Source organism: Acipenser ruthenus, chromosome 18 (genome assembly GCF_902713425.1).
Source record: "Acipenser ruthenus chromosome 18, fAciRut3.2 maternal haplotype, whole genome shotgun sequence".
In the NCBI taxonomy this organism is placed as follows: domain Eukaryota; kingdom Metazoa; phylum Chordata; class Actinopteri; order Acipenseriformes; family Acipenseridae; genus Acipenser; species Acipenser ruthenus.
In genome coordinates, this window is record NC_081206.1 from 22554862 (window position 1) to 22572434 (window position 17573).

General features: G+C 36.7%; 1 protein-coding gene across 3 annotated transcripts in view; it reads left to right on the top strand.

The window, feature by feature from the left end:
- Positions 1–1578: 1578 nt before the first annotated feature.
- The window catches only part of LOC131698662 (RAS guanyl-releasing protein 1-like), a 39557-nt gene continuing 23562 nt past the window's right edge, over positions 1579–17573 (top strand). Inside the window, exons 1-3 of one of the 3 annotated variants that reach the window (XM_058991568.1) lie at positions 1579–1709; positions 8372–8489; positions 15459–15640. In XM_058991568.1, coding sequence (XP_058847551.1) covers positions 15568–15640 — 73 coding nt within the window. In that variant the 5' untranslated portion in view covers positions 1579–1709; positions 8372–8489; positions 15459–15567. Of the gene's footprint in view, positions 1710–8371; positions 8490–10678; positions 10804–11780; positions 11993–15458; positions 15641–17573 lie in introns of those variants that run through there. The other 2 variants (XM_058991569.1, XM_058991567.1) reach the window with 2 other exon arrangements.

Genomic DNA, 17573 nt, shown 5'->3' on the forward strand with positions numbered 1-17573 from the left:
TTTAAAGTTAGATGCACAGAATCTCAAAATGAACCGCCTTTGCAAAAATGTCAATGTTACAGTCTCGATGGTTTGTTCTTCAAATTTTAATTCTCATTTCTTTCTCTGATCAAGCTAGAGATGTCTTATTCACATAATACATACGATTCCCTTATAATTATTAGTATCACAGTAATGGTCTGATGGTAACTGTCTCCCCAAAACAAATTTTAGATGTGAGATGTCATTCTTCCACCCAAACAAATCCCTCTTGTCCTGAAAAAGCAATTTTTGAATAGTGAATGTAGCAGTTGAACTCCCGTTGTATTCCAGTTACCATTTCTCAGCTCTGTCCAATGAACTGATTGCTGCTACAGTATATACGGTAACTGTAGCTCATTCACACCCTTGTCCGTTTGTGGTGGTGTTGGTCACCTGGTCACTCCAATCCACAAGCTCCAGCTCTGCAGTCCAGCACTAACCACAATATCATATCATATCAAGCTGGGTGACCCTTCTTCGCAGCATACTCTGTGTTATTGGAAGTAGGCTATGGGAATTGCAAGATTGCCATTTTGCAAGGAGGTGTTTATGGAAACACTGTCTGTGGGAACCAATAACTTAACATGAAAACATATAATTAAACAGGCCATTATAAACAGAATGCTATTCACATACTTTTATAAAGGTCCCCTCGGTGCTCCAGTTCAATCGTAGCCAACCTGAAAAACATTTATATAAAAAAAACATTTATAATATATCTTCAAAAGATAGCACACCCTTCAATATTTATGTAGCTATACATTTATTTTGAATGTTAGTTTCTGAACCTAAAGGACAAAGCACCTTTGCTCAATGCCACATTCTTTTACATCAACATATTCTTGTATGCAAATAATAACTTAGGTTTAAAATCCCCCAGATATAAAAACATTTTACAGGAAATGGCTGCAGCTGCTCAGCTACATGGAATTAACCAAGCATACCTGTAGTAATTATTGCCAGCGAATGACCGCACTTCCTAATTTCAGCTTTGTTTTGTGGATTGTAATAAATTATGAGTCTTGTTGCTGTGTTCATAGTAATATTCTGTATAGAAGGTACTGTGCAGACCAAATTGCTGTAAGTAACAGGGATTAGTGGTCATGTACAGTGGTATCCCTCTATTATGACCACTTAGTAGTTGATCTTTATTCACTATAGACCAGGGGTCAATGTGTGGTATAGTCATACCATACTGTTTCATTTCTTACAGTATTCTGTTACAGATCGTATAACGTATCTGTTTAAAATGTAACATTGTTTTTGTTATGCTGTGACTGTTTCTTAACTGTCCAGCTCCTCTGTTTGCGCACAGGTTTATATTTAGATCAGGAGGGCAGACTTTGTATCTCAGCAGCACTTTTAACAACATACACAAATATTTCAATAAGATCATTTGAGCCTTTAATTGTTATGCCACGCAGCATGGGTTTATGAAATAGAGCACCAATCAGCTTTGGCTGTTAAAGAATACTTGTATGATTACTGTATAGAACCGGACAGGCTAGGGGAACTAGCACTAGGGAACTATTCAGTTTCAGTACGGTAGTCTAAGAGCCACAAGCCTACAACCACCAAACTGAACTGTTCTTAACCACAAGCATCAGGTTCACTTAATTCACTCGATTGTGAAAGTACTGTGTGTGCAATTATATCCAACAGAGAGAGAAAGCTAAAGGATCGTAAAGGTAAGACTTTTACAGCTTTACCACCAGTACTAGCTTTAGTGATATAAATGGGTTACTATAAATCTTACCAGTTCCTCTCTTATCATATGGAAATGGAATTGTTTATCTTTGTTGTCACTGATTTAAAGAGAACCCTACACTGTTCTTTAAGTTAAACTTCCTTGTCTATTTCAAATGCAATGTGTACGTTTGCAAAATGGATTTGTTTTAAAATGATCATTTTTTAACTTGGCACAGATTAAATACCTATGCATTCAATTTGGTAATTCCAAATGTATCTATTTTAGAAAGATTTAACATGTTTATTTAATAACTGTTATATACATCATCAATGTCACAGGTTGTTGTTATTCTAAATACAGTAGGTCTGTGTCTTCAGCATGCAGTGAGTATTTGTGGCTGGGTGTCTGCAATCTTTTGTCTGTATGTTACACTTACAATTACATTAACTATAGAACCACTTAGCTGTGATTAAGTTATTCTTTTGAGTATATTATGTTAAGGCTATTGAGTATATTGCCTTCTGTTTTAATACGTGTAGAGAAGCACTTATTCACAACTTGGTAGAGACAATCTTTAGCACAAGATATTGAGGGGATCTATACAGATGCATCAGTCTGACTGTTTGTGTGTCATATGTACATGAATACATGTGGATACAGTGGTTATAGGACATGTTGATCTACTTTTTAATGTTACTGATTGCTGCATTTGTAGTCATATCATGGAATGAATGTCAGGATCTCCAGCAAAGAATCAATCTAGTGTGCCCCAGTGCTGTAATATTACCAGTTTGTGTGTAGTTTATTTGTACCAACATAACTCTGATATCAATGCTTGGCGAATCAGGTACTCAATGTCCACCAGCTGATTATATCATAGTTTGTAATATCATTTTAATGACACCTCCATTGGGCATTTTGCAGGTCTTGTGCTAGTATGATTTGGTCACACCATGAGATGAATACAGAAACTATAACCTTCTGAATAAATGTTTCCCACAGATATAATCTCCTCACCTGTGTGGTAGAAAATGGTCACAATAACCAAGTGAATGTAGCTTTAATGCAATCTTATCTCAGGTATGAAAGACCAAGTCCTAAAAAGCTTAAGAGACACTTCTAGGCCAGCTTGTGTTATGGTACTGCAATGTTCTCACATGAATGCAATGAAAGTGCATGACATCAACATTTCCTGTGGATAGTGTGTTAGCTGTTTCTGTGTGGGTAATCCCAGCACAATACAAGAAGTGACAGTGCACATATAGTTCTGTCATGACAACAACTGGACTGCGTTGCAAAAGAGTTGCCTCGTGAATTATTTAATAGGCACTTTGGTAAGCTAATGAAGCTTTTATTAAGAAATCATGGAGCAGGATCTGGACTGAGATCTTTCAGAAGGGTGAATGGAGGTCCATTCTGTCTCCAGTGCTTTCTGTGTTGCTGATGGGTGCAACAACTTATCCTATATATTTAAATCTCAGGATTAAGGCATTTACAAAAGTACAGTCATATTTATTAATGCTTACTAAATAATCTGTTCAGCAATCTGTCTCACACTGGCAGTAGTACCGCAAAATGGATACATTTTTTTTTTTACTACACAATTAAACGTTTGTGGAAAGTGCAGGGTTAGAGTCTGAGATAAGTTCATACCAGATATATGTATTTTAATGTACCTGCTTTTATACATCACAGGTGAGTTTAAGGAGCAGAGAGTTTAACATTTTTTTTTTTATAAAGACTTTGAAAGTGTAATAAAATAAAAGCAATAGTGTGACTGTTGGCTAGTAATTATTGAATTAGATGAAAGTCACGCATACTTACTAAACTCGTGCAGACTATGGCCGAGAGGTTAATAAGATAATTAATAGCCAGTTAATCCGTCTGTCATAATATAAATGACCTGCAGCTTTGGCTGCACAGGGGAGTGTGTACAAGCGGAACGAAACGTGAGTTGTGAAAACTATTACTACAGGATATAACAATTGCTACGTGTGCTGGTTTTGCAACCAGCATACTGCTTGTTACTATTTGTAGTCCGTGTTTGTTTATTTTGGCCCACGTGCCATTTATTTTGTGTTTGTTTAAAAGTCTTTTGTTAAATAAAAGCTGAGCTTCATTGCGTCTCAGTTACGCCCCGCAATGCAGCGTAAAGGAATATCAGCTAGAAAGTGTCCTGAGGGCTTCAGATGATTCGAAGGGTAGGGCTCTCCAATCCTGGTCCTGGATGGCTGGTGTCCCTCCTGGTTTTGGTTCCAACTGTACCCTAAATTACTTAAATGCACCAATTAAGTACTTACTAGAAGCTTGACTGGTCCAATTAAATAATTTAGGGTACAGTTGGAACAAAAACCAGGAGGGGCACCGGCCCTCCAGGACCAGGATTGGAGACCCCTGTTCTAGGGCATTTGCCAAGCACTCCCTCCTTTCACTTCCAGAGGTTGGCAACTCTACGAAATCAGCTCACCCTGACCCTGACCCAACCCCAACCCTAACCTTAAACAACCCCAGCCCTAAAAGCTAACCCTAACCGAATACCTAACCCTAACTGTTAAAAATCATCTGATGCCCTCAGGACACTTTCTAGTGGATATTCCTTTGTGCTGCCCCTGCAATTGCCTGTGTTGTGGTTTCATTTCCTGGTCTGACATCACCCCTACAGCCATTAGTGTCACAAACAGCCACCACACTTCGCCTGAAACCATTATTGAAAGTACTTATTTTAAATAAAGTAAGTTTACTTGCTATATAACTTACTTTTTAGCAAAATACTGGTACGATTGACAGCAGTTATACAGTATAATATATAAAGAACATCAAATCTATGAAAAGTTGATTCAGTTGTTTTAAACTGTAGGACTAAGTTGATGATTTCCTGCTAAGGATTAAACAATCACCTGTATGGCTGTAAATCCACCTGGGGCTACTGGGTGTTACTGGTGTGCCCAGAGAAACACCGAATTCCATAATTTGTTAAACAGTTTTATGTTTGCTACAAACATTATTGCTATCATGTGAAATAGTGCATTGGCAACTGTTCTCTACTTTTGGTACTCTTCTGTGGATATTACCACTTCCTCTGGATGAAGTCCTATCCTGGAAAAGTGTTTGTTTAGTACAATATGGCAGGTGCTAGATATTTATAATTCATGCAAACTCTTCCAAGCTCTATTTGTTCAGGCACATTTTGTTTTTGCTATTGATGAAATTGCATAGACCTCAGAACAGCCGCAGGTGTATTTCTTCTTGTTTGAACCAATGAGATATTGCTGTACAGTTACAGTTACTTAAATAATACTGTAGTATACATATTCACCAGAAGAGGGCAGTATTTAGGTAAAATATACGACTGTATATTATTATTATTTATTTCTTAGCAGACGCCCTTATCCAGGGCGACTTACAATTGTTACAAGATATCACCTTATACATTATTTCACATTATACAGATATCACATTATTTTACATACAATTACCCATTTATACAGTTGAGTTTTTACTGGAGTAATCTAGGTAAAGTACCTTGCCCAAGGGTACAACAGCAGTGTCCCCCACTGGGGATTGAACCCACACCCTCCGGTCAAGAGTCCAGAGCCCTAACCACTACTCCACACTGCTGCATATAGTCCAGAGCCCTAACCACTACTCCACACACTGCATATATGTATATTACTTGTGGCGCTTCAACTAGGGCTTTGTAAAATCAAATAAATTTACCCTAATTGCTGTGCATCTCATTTGTATAAACACGTACCAGATGTCTGTGGATTACTATCCTGAGTAATCCACAATATTAATTTTATTGTCGATATAATTTTAATTGTAAGGTAAATTATTCTTTTCAGATTTAAATCTCATTCATCACAATTCTGATAACAACCTGTTTATTATAATGACGTATTCCCACCAGGTCTATGTAATAGAATTACAACTATAAAAACGACATATGTTTGATTTACCTTAGTCTGATCTAACATAGTACATAATGTAGTATTATTTGTATTCAAGTGAGGCAGGGATGTGATATTTACATATGTATCATTCTGCAGTATGCTGTGCAATTCCAGCTAGGTCCTAGATGTAGTTGTTGTATGCTACTGTTAACATTACTAAATGCGCAAAATTCTTACAACGCACATATTTTTTAATTTGAGTCTTCTGTTTCTCTGATTATAAGTACGGAATTATTTGTAATAAATAAATAAATAAATACATAAATAAATAAAAACCTGCAGTTATAACTTGGTTTTGACTTTCATACAGTATGCGATTTTGTTTAGACACAGTTATAATTTGCATAGATATGGCAAAACATTCTTTAAAAAATGTGATACATGGAAACTCCCCACGGTTGACATAACGAAGAACAGAGCAATACAATAGAAAGTGGAAACATTGTGTTATTCGAAGCCTTACTGCTTGGTTGTATGGTGTCCTACAGTTATCAAAATGTGTTCATCTGCTTTGCATATTTAAGAAGAACCTTTGCTTTTCCATTACCTGTGGCTCAAAAGGTCATTAAAATGTTCCACATTTGATGGCTAGTGAAAAGGACAAGGTTAATGCTTTTATTATGAGGCTTTGTGTCTGAACCACAAAAGTGCTCTCTCCCACACACGTACAGGTCTTGAGTGATGCTCAGCTAAAACGTTTAACTAGCATTAGCAGACGGTTTAATTAGACCACAGACATCATACAATAAATAATATCATTTCAAACACTACTTACTGCAGATCTCTGTCCATTGGAGTCCACATTCTCATGTGCAAATCTTTTAGTGTATTTTAGACAAGTATGTAAAATCCCAGGTCTGTTTCTATTTTAATATGGGTTGTATTTAGGTCTGCCGCAATTGAATCAATACCAATGGGTGATTGCAAATTTTTGTATCCTTGTAAAGCAAAACCTGTTACAATAATATTGATTAGCCACCAAGGTCTTACAAGCTTACACTTGTTATTAACACCCATCTCCCAAGGACTATTGGCAACCTGCAGTCAAGGGCTAAATGGGACTGCATGGGTTATTTGGTCCTTGTTCTGCTTCATATAATTTCTTGGGTCAATTACTGAATCTTAGTCATTGTCCTTGCCCACTGTCTTTTATTATGGAGTATACATGCATCTAACTTCCTTCGAGCAGAACATATCCACCTCAATCTTCCTGAATATAAAGAATGTTCGTTACAACTGAATAATAATCTCGCCCCCAGTTATATTATGTGGGTTGGTCTTTGTCTTTAGACAATCACAGCAAAAGCAGTCTCTACGTCATCAAATGGTTTGATTGGGTATCTGCTGTGAAAGCCAATGCATCAAAGCTCAATCACTAACAGGGTCAGAACATCTTTAAAGGAGATGTATCTAAATTATGGGACACATTTTAAGATTTTATAGGTGTTAGCGTTACACTTACGCATCCCCCACAGCAATGTTCTATTTTATTCGAAACACAAACCCATTGGCGTGTTTACTATGTTGTATTTTCCAAAGGCTGTTTGTGCTATAGAAACTACCGCTCCCTTTAAAGAGGCTCGCTCCTTATGCAATTGCACGCAGCTTCAAGCTCTGTTACTCTTTGAGGCAGAGGACTCCAACCCTGGTCCAGGAGAGCCCCTATCCAGCAGGTTTTATAGGTCTCTTTACATCGTCAGTGGCTAAAGATCTGGAAAACCTGTTAATCCAGACTAATTAAGACAATAATTGGTTCAATTAAGTAACTGAGAGATTGGTTGAAATGAAAACCAGCAGCCACAGTAGCTCTCCAGGACCAGTGTTGGAGACCGCTGCTTTGAGACATAGCCGTAATTTACGCGGGGGACAATGATGGGGAAATGTTATCCTCACATTGCAAACAGATGGACAAAGATAGAGGAGGATGCACTATGTTGCTGTAGCCAAAACACAGGAAAATGGTATGTTTGTAATTCACCATAGCTCGTGTTATTTACTAATGTTATCACACTGAGGTTTCGTTCTACATACAGCAAAATGACATTTGTGTCTTGTGAAAATAAATATATACATCAATAAAAACTAAATACATTAACACTTTTTACACAATTATTATACCAAATTAATCATAACGATATAGTAGTGATTCTAAATTATTCTGCGTGTTTAAATACTTCGCACTCCTGGTCATATTTTACTAAAGAAATAAACTAATAAATACACAATTACCTTTACAAAAATGATCGTATATAAAACATTTCTTATGGCAATACAGTACTAGCATCATTTTAATAGCAAAACCTGTATTTATCTAAAGTATTTCAATTGTGGGGAAAGCTCAGCGTTTCTAGAGATATGCATCAAAGGCAATTCTCACGTCTCTCATTAAATCTGCAGGATGCCACACTCGCTCTAGCGTTCAACGCTGCCTCAGGGGTCGGTTGTAGTAAAGGGATCTGATCCTGGATCCAGGCTCGGATCTGAGCGGCGCTGCAGTGCTCTTCCAAGACTAAAGCCGTGGCTTCATAATTCCATGACTCAGAAGCGACTGAATAATATAGCAATTTGCCACACTCATGACAACATTGTGCCAACAATTTATTGTTTTTGAATGATAGCCGCGGGAATGTCTTTGGATCTTTTAAATAGACATAGAAGGGATGCAATGCTTTGTTACACTTGTTTGTAATATATTTTATTATTTCAGATAGAATAATCTTCATGCATGCCCCAGTTGCAGAAACTGTCCCCCCCACTTTTGAAACCAAAGTTATGCCACTGCTTTGAGGTCAGGAAGCAAGCCACAATGTTGAAGGGCTAACAAGGTAGGAACCTTTTTTCATTTTTAAGTACTGTTTATTTATGCAAACTGTATGGGCTTTAACTGAACAAAACAGTCAGACACTTGATTAGTTTTCTATTCTGCTGTTTTGAGTAAGGTCATGTTTCATATACTGCAAAAGCATTCTGCGGTTATGTTTCCTAGACCTGTGCACAGGTCTGTAGCGCTGCAAGAGTAAACAGGACTAAACAGTTATTTAACAAACGACTCAGACACCTATAACAGAAGCAATTCTGCATGGCCTTGTTTCCTGAAAAAATAGTTCATTATGCATCGTTTCAACAGTCTCTCTAAACTCCTATTTCCTTCCTAATCCATTAAAGAAAAGAGACTCGCTTTGTTATGCTTTAAGTGTTCACCACTTTTCTCCCTTAGAGCGTACCTAGAATATTAATGAAATGGAAGTGGTACAGTATGTGTTAGGCTTTGTAGTTATGCTTAAATGTATTCAATATGCTTGCAGTAGTGGTGCAGTATTTCTTTGCACAACTGTTCCACTGGGCAGAGCACAATTCTAAGGTCAGAACAGAGACTGCCAGCAGGTGTATTCGCAGCTCCTTGTACAACCTTTGTGAGCCATGTGTGATATGGTACTGTATGGCTGTGTGACCGAGTTGTTGAGTGGCGTATGGGTGGTGACGTCATGGACCAGGAACAGAAACCAAAACAATGAATGACGGGTGAAACTGAAGTGCAATGGCGCAGTGTTTTATTAAATAATAAACAAACAAAAGGTTTAAACAAACACAAAACAAAAAGGCTCGTTGGCCAAACAAACAAGTATCGTGCGGATTTTTAGCCAGCACGTCTAGCAATTGTTTTAGTTTTAGTTTTACTCTCACTCTCACTCTCACTCTCACTCTCACTCTCACTCTCACTCTCACTCTCCCACAGCCTTACGTCTCTCCTCTGACACACTCCCCCTTTCTGAGTCGAGAGTGGTTCTTTTATATTCTGGCCGAGGGCTTAACTAGCTGTTAATTAATTATCCTATTACCCCTCGGCCATAGTCTGCATGAGTTTAATAAGGATGCGTGACTGTCAGATAGTTAAATAAATTACTAGCTGATCAGTCACGCATCCTCACGAGGTTTTTAAAAATATATATACAAAACAATAACACACAATAATCGACTTTCGCCATCATATAAACATATAACTCATAATATAAATAAATAATAAACAAAGGGGCGGGACACTCCTCCACAGGCTGCTATGCCATGCTAAAGATCAATAAATTATGTGGATTATTTTAAATCGGTTATGTTTTTACAGAGTTGGCACATAAGGTATCTGACTAAAAAAAGTCTCAAATTGTAGAGTTTGTCTGTGCAACACAAGAATGATGTCCCAGTCCTGAAAACCACATGGCAGTCGTTCAGTGAGAAGTTGTAATATTCAGTCTCATAGGCCACCATGTTAGAAGAGGTACTTTTGAATACTATTCAGTACAGTTTATACGGAGTACCGTCTGATTCCATGTAATACACGTAGGCAGTAGGTAAGGAAGGATAGGAAATGTTTTTAAGCACTAGCGTTAAGAAACTATAACAATTCCTTGTGTTATTTATTGGGTCAAGTGCACAATCAAGGCCATACAAAATGTGTCTTACAAATGAGATATACAGTTCACAAATACTGTATCTTCCATTCATCCTTACCTACTGTACTGCCATAATATTTTTATTAATCCATGTAGGGACTGTTGCTGCAAAAGTCCTGTATCACTGCTAATATGGTGCCATAGAAGTCCATAATAACATTTCATAATGAATAGACATAATCTCTAGAAAATGAGATGTTTTGTCCAGTTCAGTCCATAAAAGCGGTTATCCTTTTCATGTGAAAAACATGTTCATTGATCAAAGATCTTCCCTTCCTGAATCTTGCCAGGAAATAGGCAAAAGTAAGACTGATGCTGGGAATGTAGTTCTTGATAACAGTGGTGAAAGGCTACAGTAGCCAGACAGAGTGAGTCATTTCTTTGTTTGGGGAGGGAGGGGTGGTGCCATCTAGCCTGAGGCATACTACACTGTTCCATTATCATGCACATTTACCCTAAGGTTTCAAGACCTGTCATTATAAGAGGCGGCATACTAAGGCCCTCGTGTTGGAACACGTCCTGTCTGCACAACAGAGACACCAGTATCTTGTAGGCTCGTATCTGTACATGTTCTGGAATTGTGATATACAGCCTGGGTGAAGCTCATAAAAACATCACTGCAAGTCCCATGGAGCTCAGATTTGTAAGGGGAAAACTCCACCTTTCCTGGCCTGAAGTCTAAGCAACGTGAAAGGTTGGTGATGATAGGACTGATAATAACTGACTGGAACTGGTCCATACCCGCTGGTCTAACAGGCTCCATGTCAAAGATAGCAAGCAGAGCTGCCTGCTAGAGGCAGATTTACAGAATGCTATGAGACACATTATAGGCAGTTTAATTTCTAAAATGTGCTGCATTTCAATTACTGGTACCTTCAATTAAAATACATTTTACTTTACTGAATTTTTAAACTAAAGTGCAGACTTCAAACAGTGGCATTTTGATAGGCTCATTGTTATGCTTTTATACTGTACATTCTGCATTAGCATAATAGGTTGAGAAGAAAGCCCTGGAGAGGTTTGCACATCCTCCTTATTAGTCATAAGTATGTAGGCAGACTGCCATTATCTTACTAGCAATACATTAGGACTTTCAACAAAAGCATATATTTTACATTTTGGTCCTAAATGTGAAAATTCAACTCGCTGTTCATTTTAATTTGCTTATTGTTTTTGGTTGTTATAATATTTTTTCAAACATCCTCTAAGGTTATAGAGTGCTAACAAGAAAGAAAAACAAACACGTTTTTTTTAATATATTGTTTTCTGGAATAATCTAGATTTCCAACTGAATGTGAGGACATTATGACAACACACTAGTTTATATTCAGCTAAATGTGTCTCTTAATGTTTATTTTAATGTAACCCAAAAAATAAGCATAATACAAAAATCCATAGATACAATAAGTGTACTAAATAAACTAGATTAAAGTTTAACCGTTTAAATACTTAGACTAAGTATTTTTTTGTTCATCAATTGCATGCCTTTTAACAGAACTGTTTTTTCAACTTCTGAAAACAACACATGACGACAGCCTCTACCTGCAACATTTCAGTTTCAGATTCAGAAAATAATGATTATAAAAAGAAATGCCTTCATGATAAGATCCACCCACTTCCTTGCAGCTCCTCGTGTGTCTCACGACTAAGCTCTGAAGTCTCAATGATTTCACCCACAGTCAACAAAGAATATTGTACAGACAGCGTCCGAGTACAAGAGTATGATGTGATGTGCTGCTAGGAAATGGGCCAGGCAGTGCTGAAATGAACAGTCTTGCTGGGCCACTGGGAGCTCAGTATTTCACTATGGGATACAAAACAAAAGGGACAAGCCAGTTTAATGTAAACAACATGGGTACAGTTGGAAAAGAAAAAGAAAATACGTAAGTTCACAATTTGCTTTTGTTTATAGTTAGTTTTACAGTACATCGCATCAGCACACACACACACACACACACACACACACAAAGTTTGGTTTGTTGTAACGTCTGGTAATAAAACGTGTTTTGTAAGTAAATATAACAAGCAGAGGACAATAACTGAAATAATAGTGTAGCCCTTAGACTTCTAAAATTACTAAAGAATGCGGCATTTTAGTAATATTGGCTCTGTTGTGGCAAAGTAGGGTTCATGCTGTTTTATTTGTTTATTTATTTTTTTACATGTTAAATAAAATAAACATGTAATTATTATTATTATTATTATTATTATTATTATTATTATTATTATTATTATTATTATTATTTACAATGCATATTCGTTATGATGTTCTTTTTGGACATCAGCATTATTTTAACACATTGACTAGTATAAACCGCATAGAACAAGTGAACGATATAGCCCCTTCTGCAGTGGGCTAGAGTCAAGAATCGCACCAAAGACACTGTTTGAAAGATCCCTGGAAACATTTTTAGTGGGAGAATTGGTTTTCATTTCAAATGTGTTTTAGTCTTCATTTTATGTATTATTTTGATTTTTTAAATGTAATTAAGTCCAGTTTTGCTTGATTGTATATTCTAACAATTAAATAATTATACAAACAAAAAAACTCACATAAACCGTTCCAGTTCAGTTTGTAATTAGAGTGAGCCCATACTTTAATATTATATTACAAATAAATATCAAAATAAAGAACCAGAAAAAATGCTTTTTAAACCTGTTGTTTTTTCGAGTTTCGGTTTGAAGTTGGCAATACACCAGGTACAGTATGTATACTCCAGTTGTAATGATTAAAAGGATGAGTAATACATACACAGTTGATGTTCCAAGTTTATCTTACAGCTGCAACATATTTGTATTGCCATCAGAGAAGGTGCCATGAACACTGTAGCAAACCGAAGCGCATCAATTGCATTTGCTGAAAACGTTTAACATGACGTAGATACTTAAAAACAAAATGCCTAATATAGCTTAATATCACAAGTTCCTATCACAAGGTCCTTCAAAATGCTGACCAAGGACAAAAACAAAGATACAGGCCATTTACTTATTGGCTGTTTGACAGGCATCAATTAACATTTTTTTATTACCTGATAATATGTACAATATGTAGGTCTTGTTTTCTGTAGTACATCAGTATGTGGGTCTTAAACCTGCCAAACTAATACTGTCAATATAATAGTGATTACTGATTTTAGATAGCTGGATTTGTACTGTAGATGTTGGGTGCAGTTTAGTGTAATGGATGTATGGCAAGGCTAGGAACAGCAATGTGAGGACATATAATGTGACAATAAGGCAGTGTCCTCCTAATCAGACAGGAGGTTTTTAAGTTTGTCAAAATACATTGGAAATGCAAATCACTGGAGAGTTAGGCTTACATCGGCAGTAAAAGAAAAAAAAAATAAAGACAAGATGCTAGGTGATATTGGTGGAGTTATACAATACAGTTTCAAAGCAGGGTGCACTGGTGGTTACAATGGCATTTCACACTGCTGTAGAAACAACTGAAAAGTTCCTTTTTAGATTAAACATGGTGCTGTCTGTTGTTAACAGCTTTGATAAACAGAGGACATGTCTCATGGGTACATGAAAAGGTCAAGGAAGTTGGTCATCTTCCCATTAGTAATCAGACATTGTTGTGACCTAATGGAACTTGGCAATAATGTGAAGAGGAACTGTGATGTGAGGAACTGTAATGTGAAAAGCAAACTATTCAGACAAACATCAGGGAATTGCACGATGCAAAGGTTGGATGATCTCAAAGAGTGAGACTTTTTCCAAAGGGAAAGCATATTGAAGCATATTAATACTTTTGACGTTCAGTGGCTGTTTCACTTTTGTCACATATACAATAAATCATTTAAAATATAATTTCAATAGTATTTGAGAGAATAGTTTATGCCAAAAAAAAAAAAAAACTACTACCAGGACTACTGATAATAGAAAAAACGCTGCTGTAAAGTTCAGCTGCTGTAGCTTTAATACAGTTTAAAACATACACTTGTGGATGGAGAGAAGAAAGAGCACATTAATACATGGATCACACTGCATTATGGTAAGTTTCAGTCAATGTGTATGTGTTGATTTAGTAAATCTATTAATATACCCATTCTTAATTCTCCATGTCAAAAATATTTTTGTGTGTGCTTTGGAACTATGGATACGACAGGAGTTTGTTGATATTTGGCGGTAGCAGGAACAGTCCTGCATTGCCAATGTAACAAACATCAGTAAAAATCATAGATAAAAACAGACCAAAACACTTAAATTCAGTTAAAATACCATATCAGTAACAGGATTCAAAACTGGTAAAGAGCTAAACCGAAGTTGTTGCGACACAGATGTGTTGATCTACAGGTAACGTACCTTCCCCTTGATGGCTGCATGCAGACAGCTCCTGAGAATGGTGCAGTGGAAACTAATACACAAGGTCCACTCTGGTCTCTGCGTTAAATTCAGATGTATTCTTGGAAGCACTGTTAAACTAATAATAAGCGCCACAAGTCGAGTTTTGGGAGGAACAGCACTTATGAAGCAACACTGGGCAGCAGCAGTACTCGCTTCTGTCCAAGGCAGATTTTTTCTATTTTTACAGTGTTGTGTTCAGTTAAACAGGCTTTTGAATACTCTGGCATGGCAAGATTGGATTTAGTTTAAAGCACCAGTATACAGGTACTTGGGGGTCAGGAAAGAAAATGGCCTCATATGGTTAAATTTATAGGACAGGTATATTTGAGCTAATTCCCACTGCACAATTTGGTATGAGAAGTCATAACGGAGGGTTTCATCATAATACTTCATATAAACATTCACTCTTTCAGACAGTAAATATAGTTTTAATTCACTCAAATAGACAGGTTGCAAATGTTGACACCTGTTTATTTAAATTGAAGACAAGAATTGCCCAGATAACATGTCCCATATGAAAAAAGTATAAGAAACTTCCCAATGTATACATGCTTTATATTTAGCTATAATATTTTTGGCATATTGGTAACAGACTTCAGGGTTCTGTTGCGGCTCCTGACAGTATATATTGTATAGTAGTAGTGCTATATTAACATTTACAGGCAACACCAGTGTTAAATATGATTCCAGTAACCACTATGTGTGTGTGTGTATGTGACGATAATGCACCTTGTGGTCACATAACTAACTCACTTTACCCTTTATAGGGGTTGTGAACTTTCCCTGCAGTTTGAATTTGCATATGAAATGTCCTTCCATCAGTGACGGTCTTGTTTGGTTCATTTGGCAGTGGGAGGGTGATGTCTCCCACAAGTCCAGCTCTCACAGCCCTGCTGTCTTTCATCTCTCTCTCCCCCTCCTCATGCTGACCCGCTGATGCACTGAGATTTAGATGAAGAAGTGCTCTGTCCCCTGACCTGCCTTCTGCTGCTCTTTCAGGAGGCTCTCGCAAGGATGCCCTGCTATCCCTAGATTTTCACCTATTCAGAGGCCAAACCGACACCGGATCAATAGGCCGAGCCTTGCCCAGATCACTCAGGTGAAAGTAATGATGTCTCTTGGACATTTAGCCAAGGGGGCCAGTTTGGACGAGCTCATCGAGGCTTGCATTCAGTCATTTGGTAAGTCAGCTTTTTTTATTCTGTTGCATAGAAATATAGTACGTGGTATGAAGCATTGCAGTGTCAAAATTGAACTTTGTAAGGTTCAGCATACTTATTTTGTGACATCAACGTTAAGGTACTGTACACATTTGTATTTATCTGTTGAATTTTTTCTCCGTTTTTGGCCGCTGAAGAGAAATATATACTCAAGTACATTTTATGACATTTAAGTTAGTCTATACGGTATTATAAAAATGACTAACATTTACAATGTATTTACTGTGTAAGACAAAATGTTATAATTTGTGGTGCTTGGAAATGCTGCCGTTATGCAAGTAATATTCTGTACTAGCCATTCTATATGTTACGATGTCTATTATAAATTAGTAACAACCTAAATTATGTTTTTTAGTCCAATTTTACCACTCTAGAGGAAAAAAACAATAAAACACCTACATATTTCCTGTAGTAAGAAAGTATTGTTGTTATAATCTAGTAAGGTGTTGTGACTTACACATACAGTAGAGGTATAGAGCAGTAGGAAGTCACAATATTTTAAGTTGTGCATATATTAAAGCATGTACAGTATTCATTCAAATGCTACTGAATTTACTCCCTGTTCCACATACTGTTTCCATTTTTAAGTTGATAAGACTAGTTTGCAATTTTCATATGCTTGTACATCTGCTGGTTTCTGTTTGAACAATGAAGAGAAAACAAACCTAGCACTTCATGTTTAGTAAAATGCAGGCTTAATACACCCTGGTACTACAAAGGTTCTGTTTAAAATTGCACCTGTGTTAATGTAGGAAAGGCTTCAACAATTGATGTGACTATACAGTGCCTTGCCTTACAGGATTTACAAATGTTGTGATGTCATGAAGATATACATTTGGTTGTTAAATAGCAAGGCTCATTCAAAGCTATTTTAAGCAAGACCAACAGTTATGACTTTGACCCGGAAGCCCATAGAGACTACATATTAGAGGTGTTTTAAAACCCCCTGTAATTTAGTCTATAATAACTCCTGTCTGTTCTGGAAGCAACCAGTATAGACGGCTCTTAAGGGTGTTTGTTATATTATATGATACACAGTTATAAAAAGGCTGTCACCTTATTGTTATTTAATAGGCTATTGCTTTAATTGCTTTGTGCACATATAACTGTGACTGACATATCAATTTTACAAGTTTACTGCAGGAAACATCGTGTGTTTGCATGTTTCTGTTGATAAGTTTGGTCCCTGTGGGGGGGAAGAAAGGGAGGGTAAAAAAACCCCCAAAACAAATGATAAACTGAATTTTTCATAGGGCTCCAAAACCGGGCGTAAAAATCTGTGTGCTTTTGGCGCACCAATAAAAAAAGTAGCATTACATAGAACCATTTTACACTATGAGGAAGAAGAGTGGATAAATGACAAATGTATTATTTAGGGGCCTATTATGTATCTTCTGAAGTGTTAAGAATGCTCTGAAACTTAGCGTGATTAAGTCTTTCAAAAGAGATGCATTAAGTTTTCTGTTGCTAGGAGACAGAAATGGAGCAAAGACACAGATGAAAAAGTAACACAAAAGATACAGGTTTAATGCACTGTGGATTTACAATAATCTTTTATAATTACCCTAATTTATAGTGGACAATATACTGATAATGGCTGTCTATTCAGATGGGAAAGAAATAAGTATTACTAATGAGAGTTTACCAGTCTTGCACTTCTTAGAATTAGCTCACATCATTACTTTTTCTCATTCAACTTAAAAGGTGTCTTTACCATGCTGCTATGGATGTTATTCACAATGACTTATCTGAGTGTGGATGTATAAAATGTAGAGGGTAAGATCAAATAAAATGAAGTGACAATGCATTGCAATATTTAAGTGTGTACATACCAGTAGTGAAGTGGAATTGATTGATTGATTTGATTATCTATCGTTGGATAGATAGAAGTGGA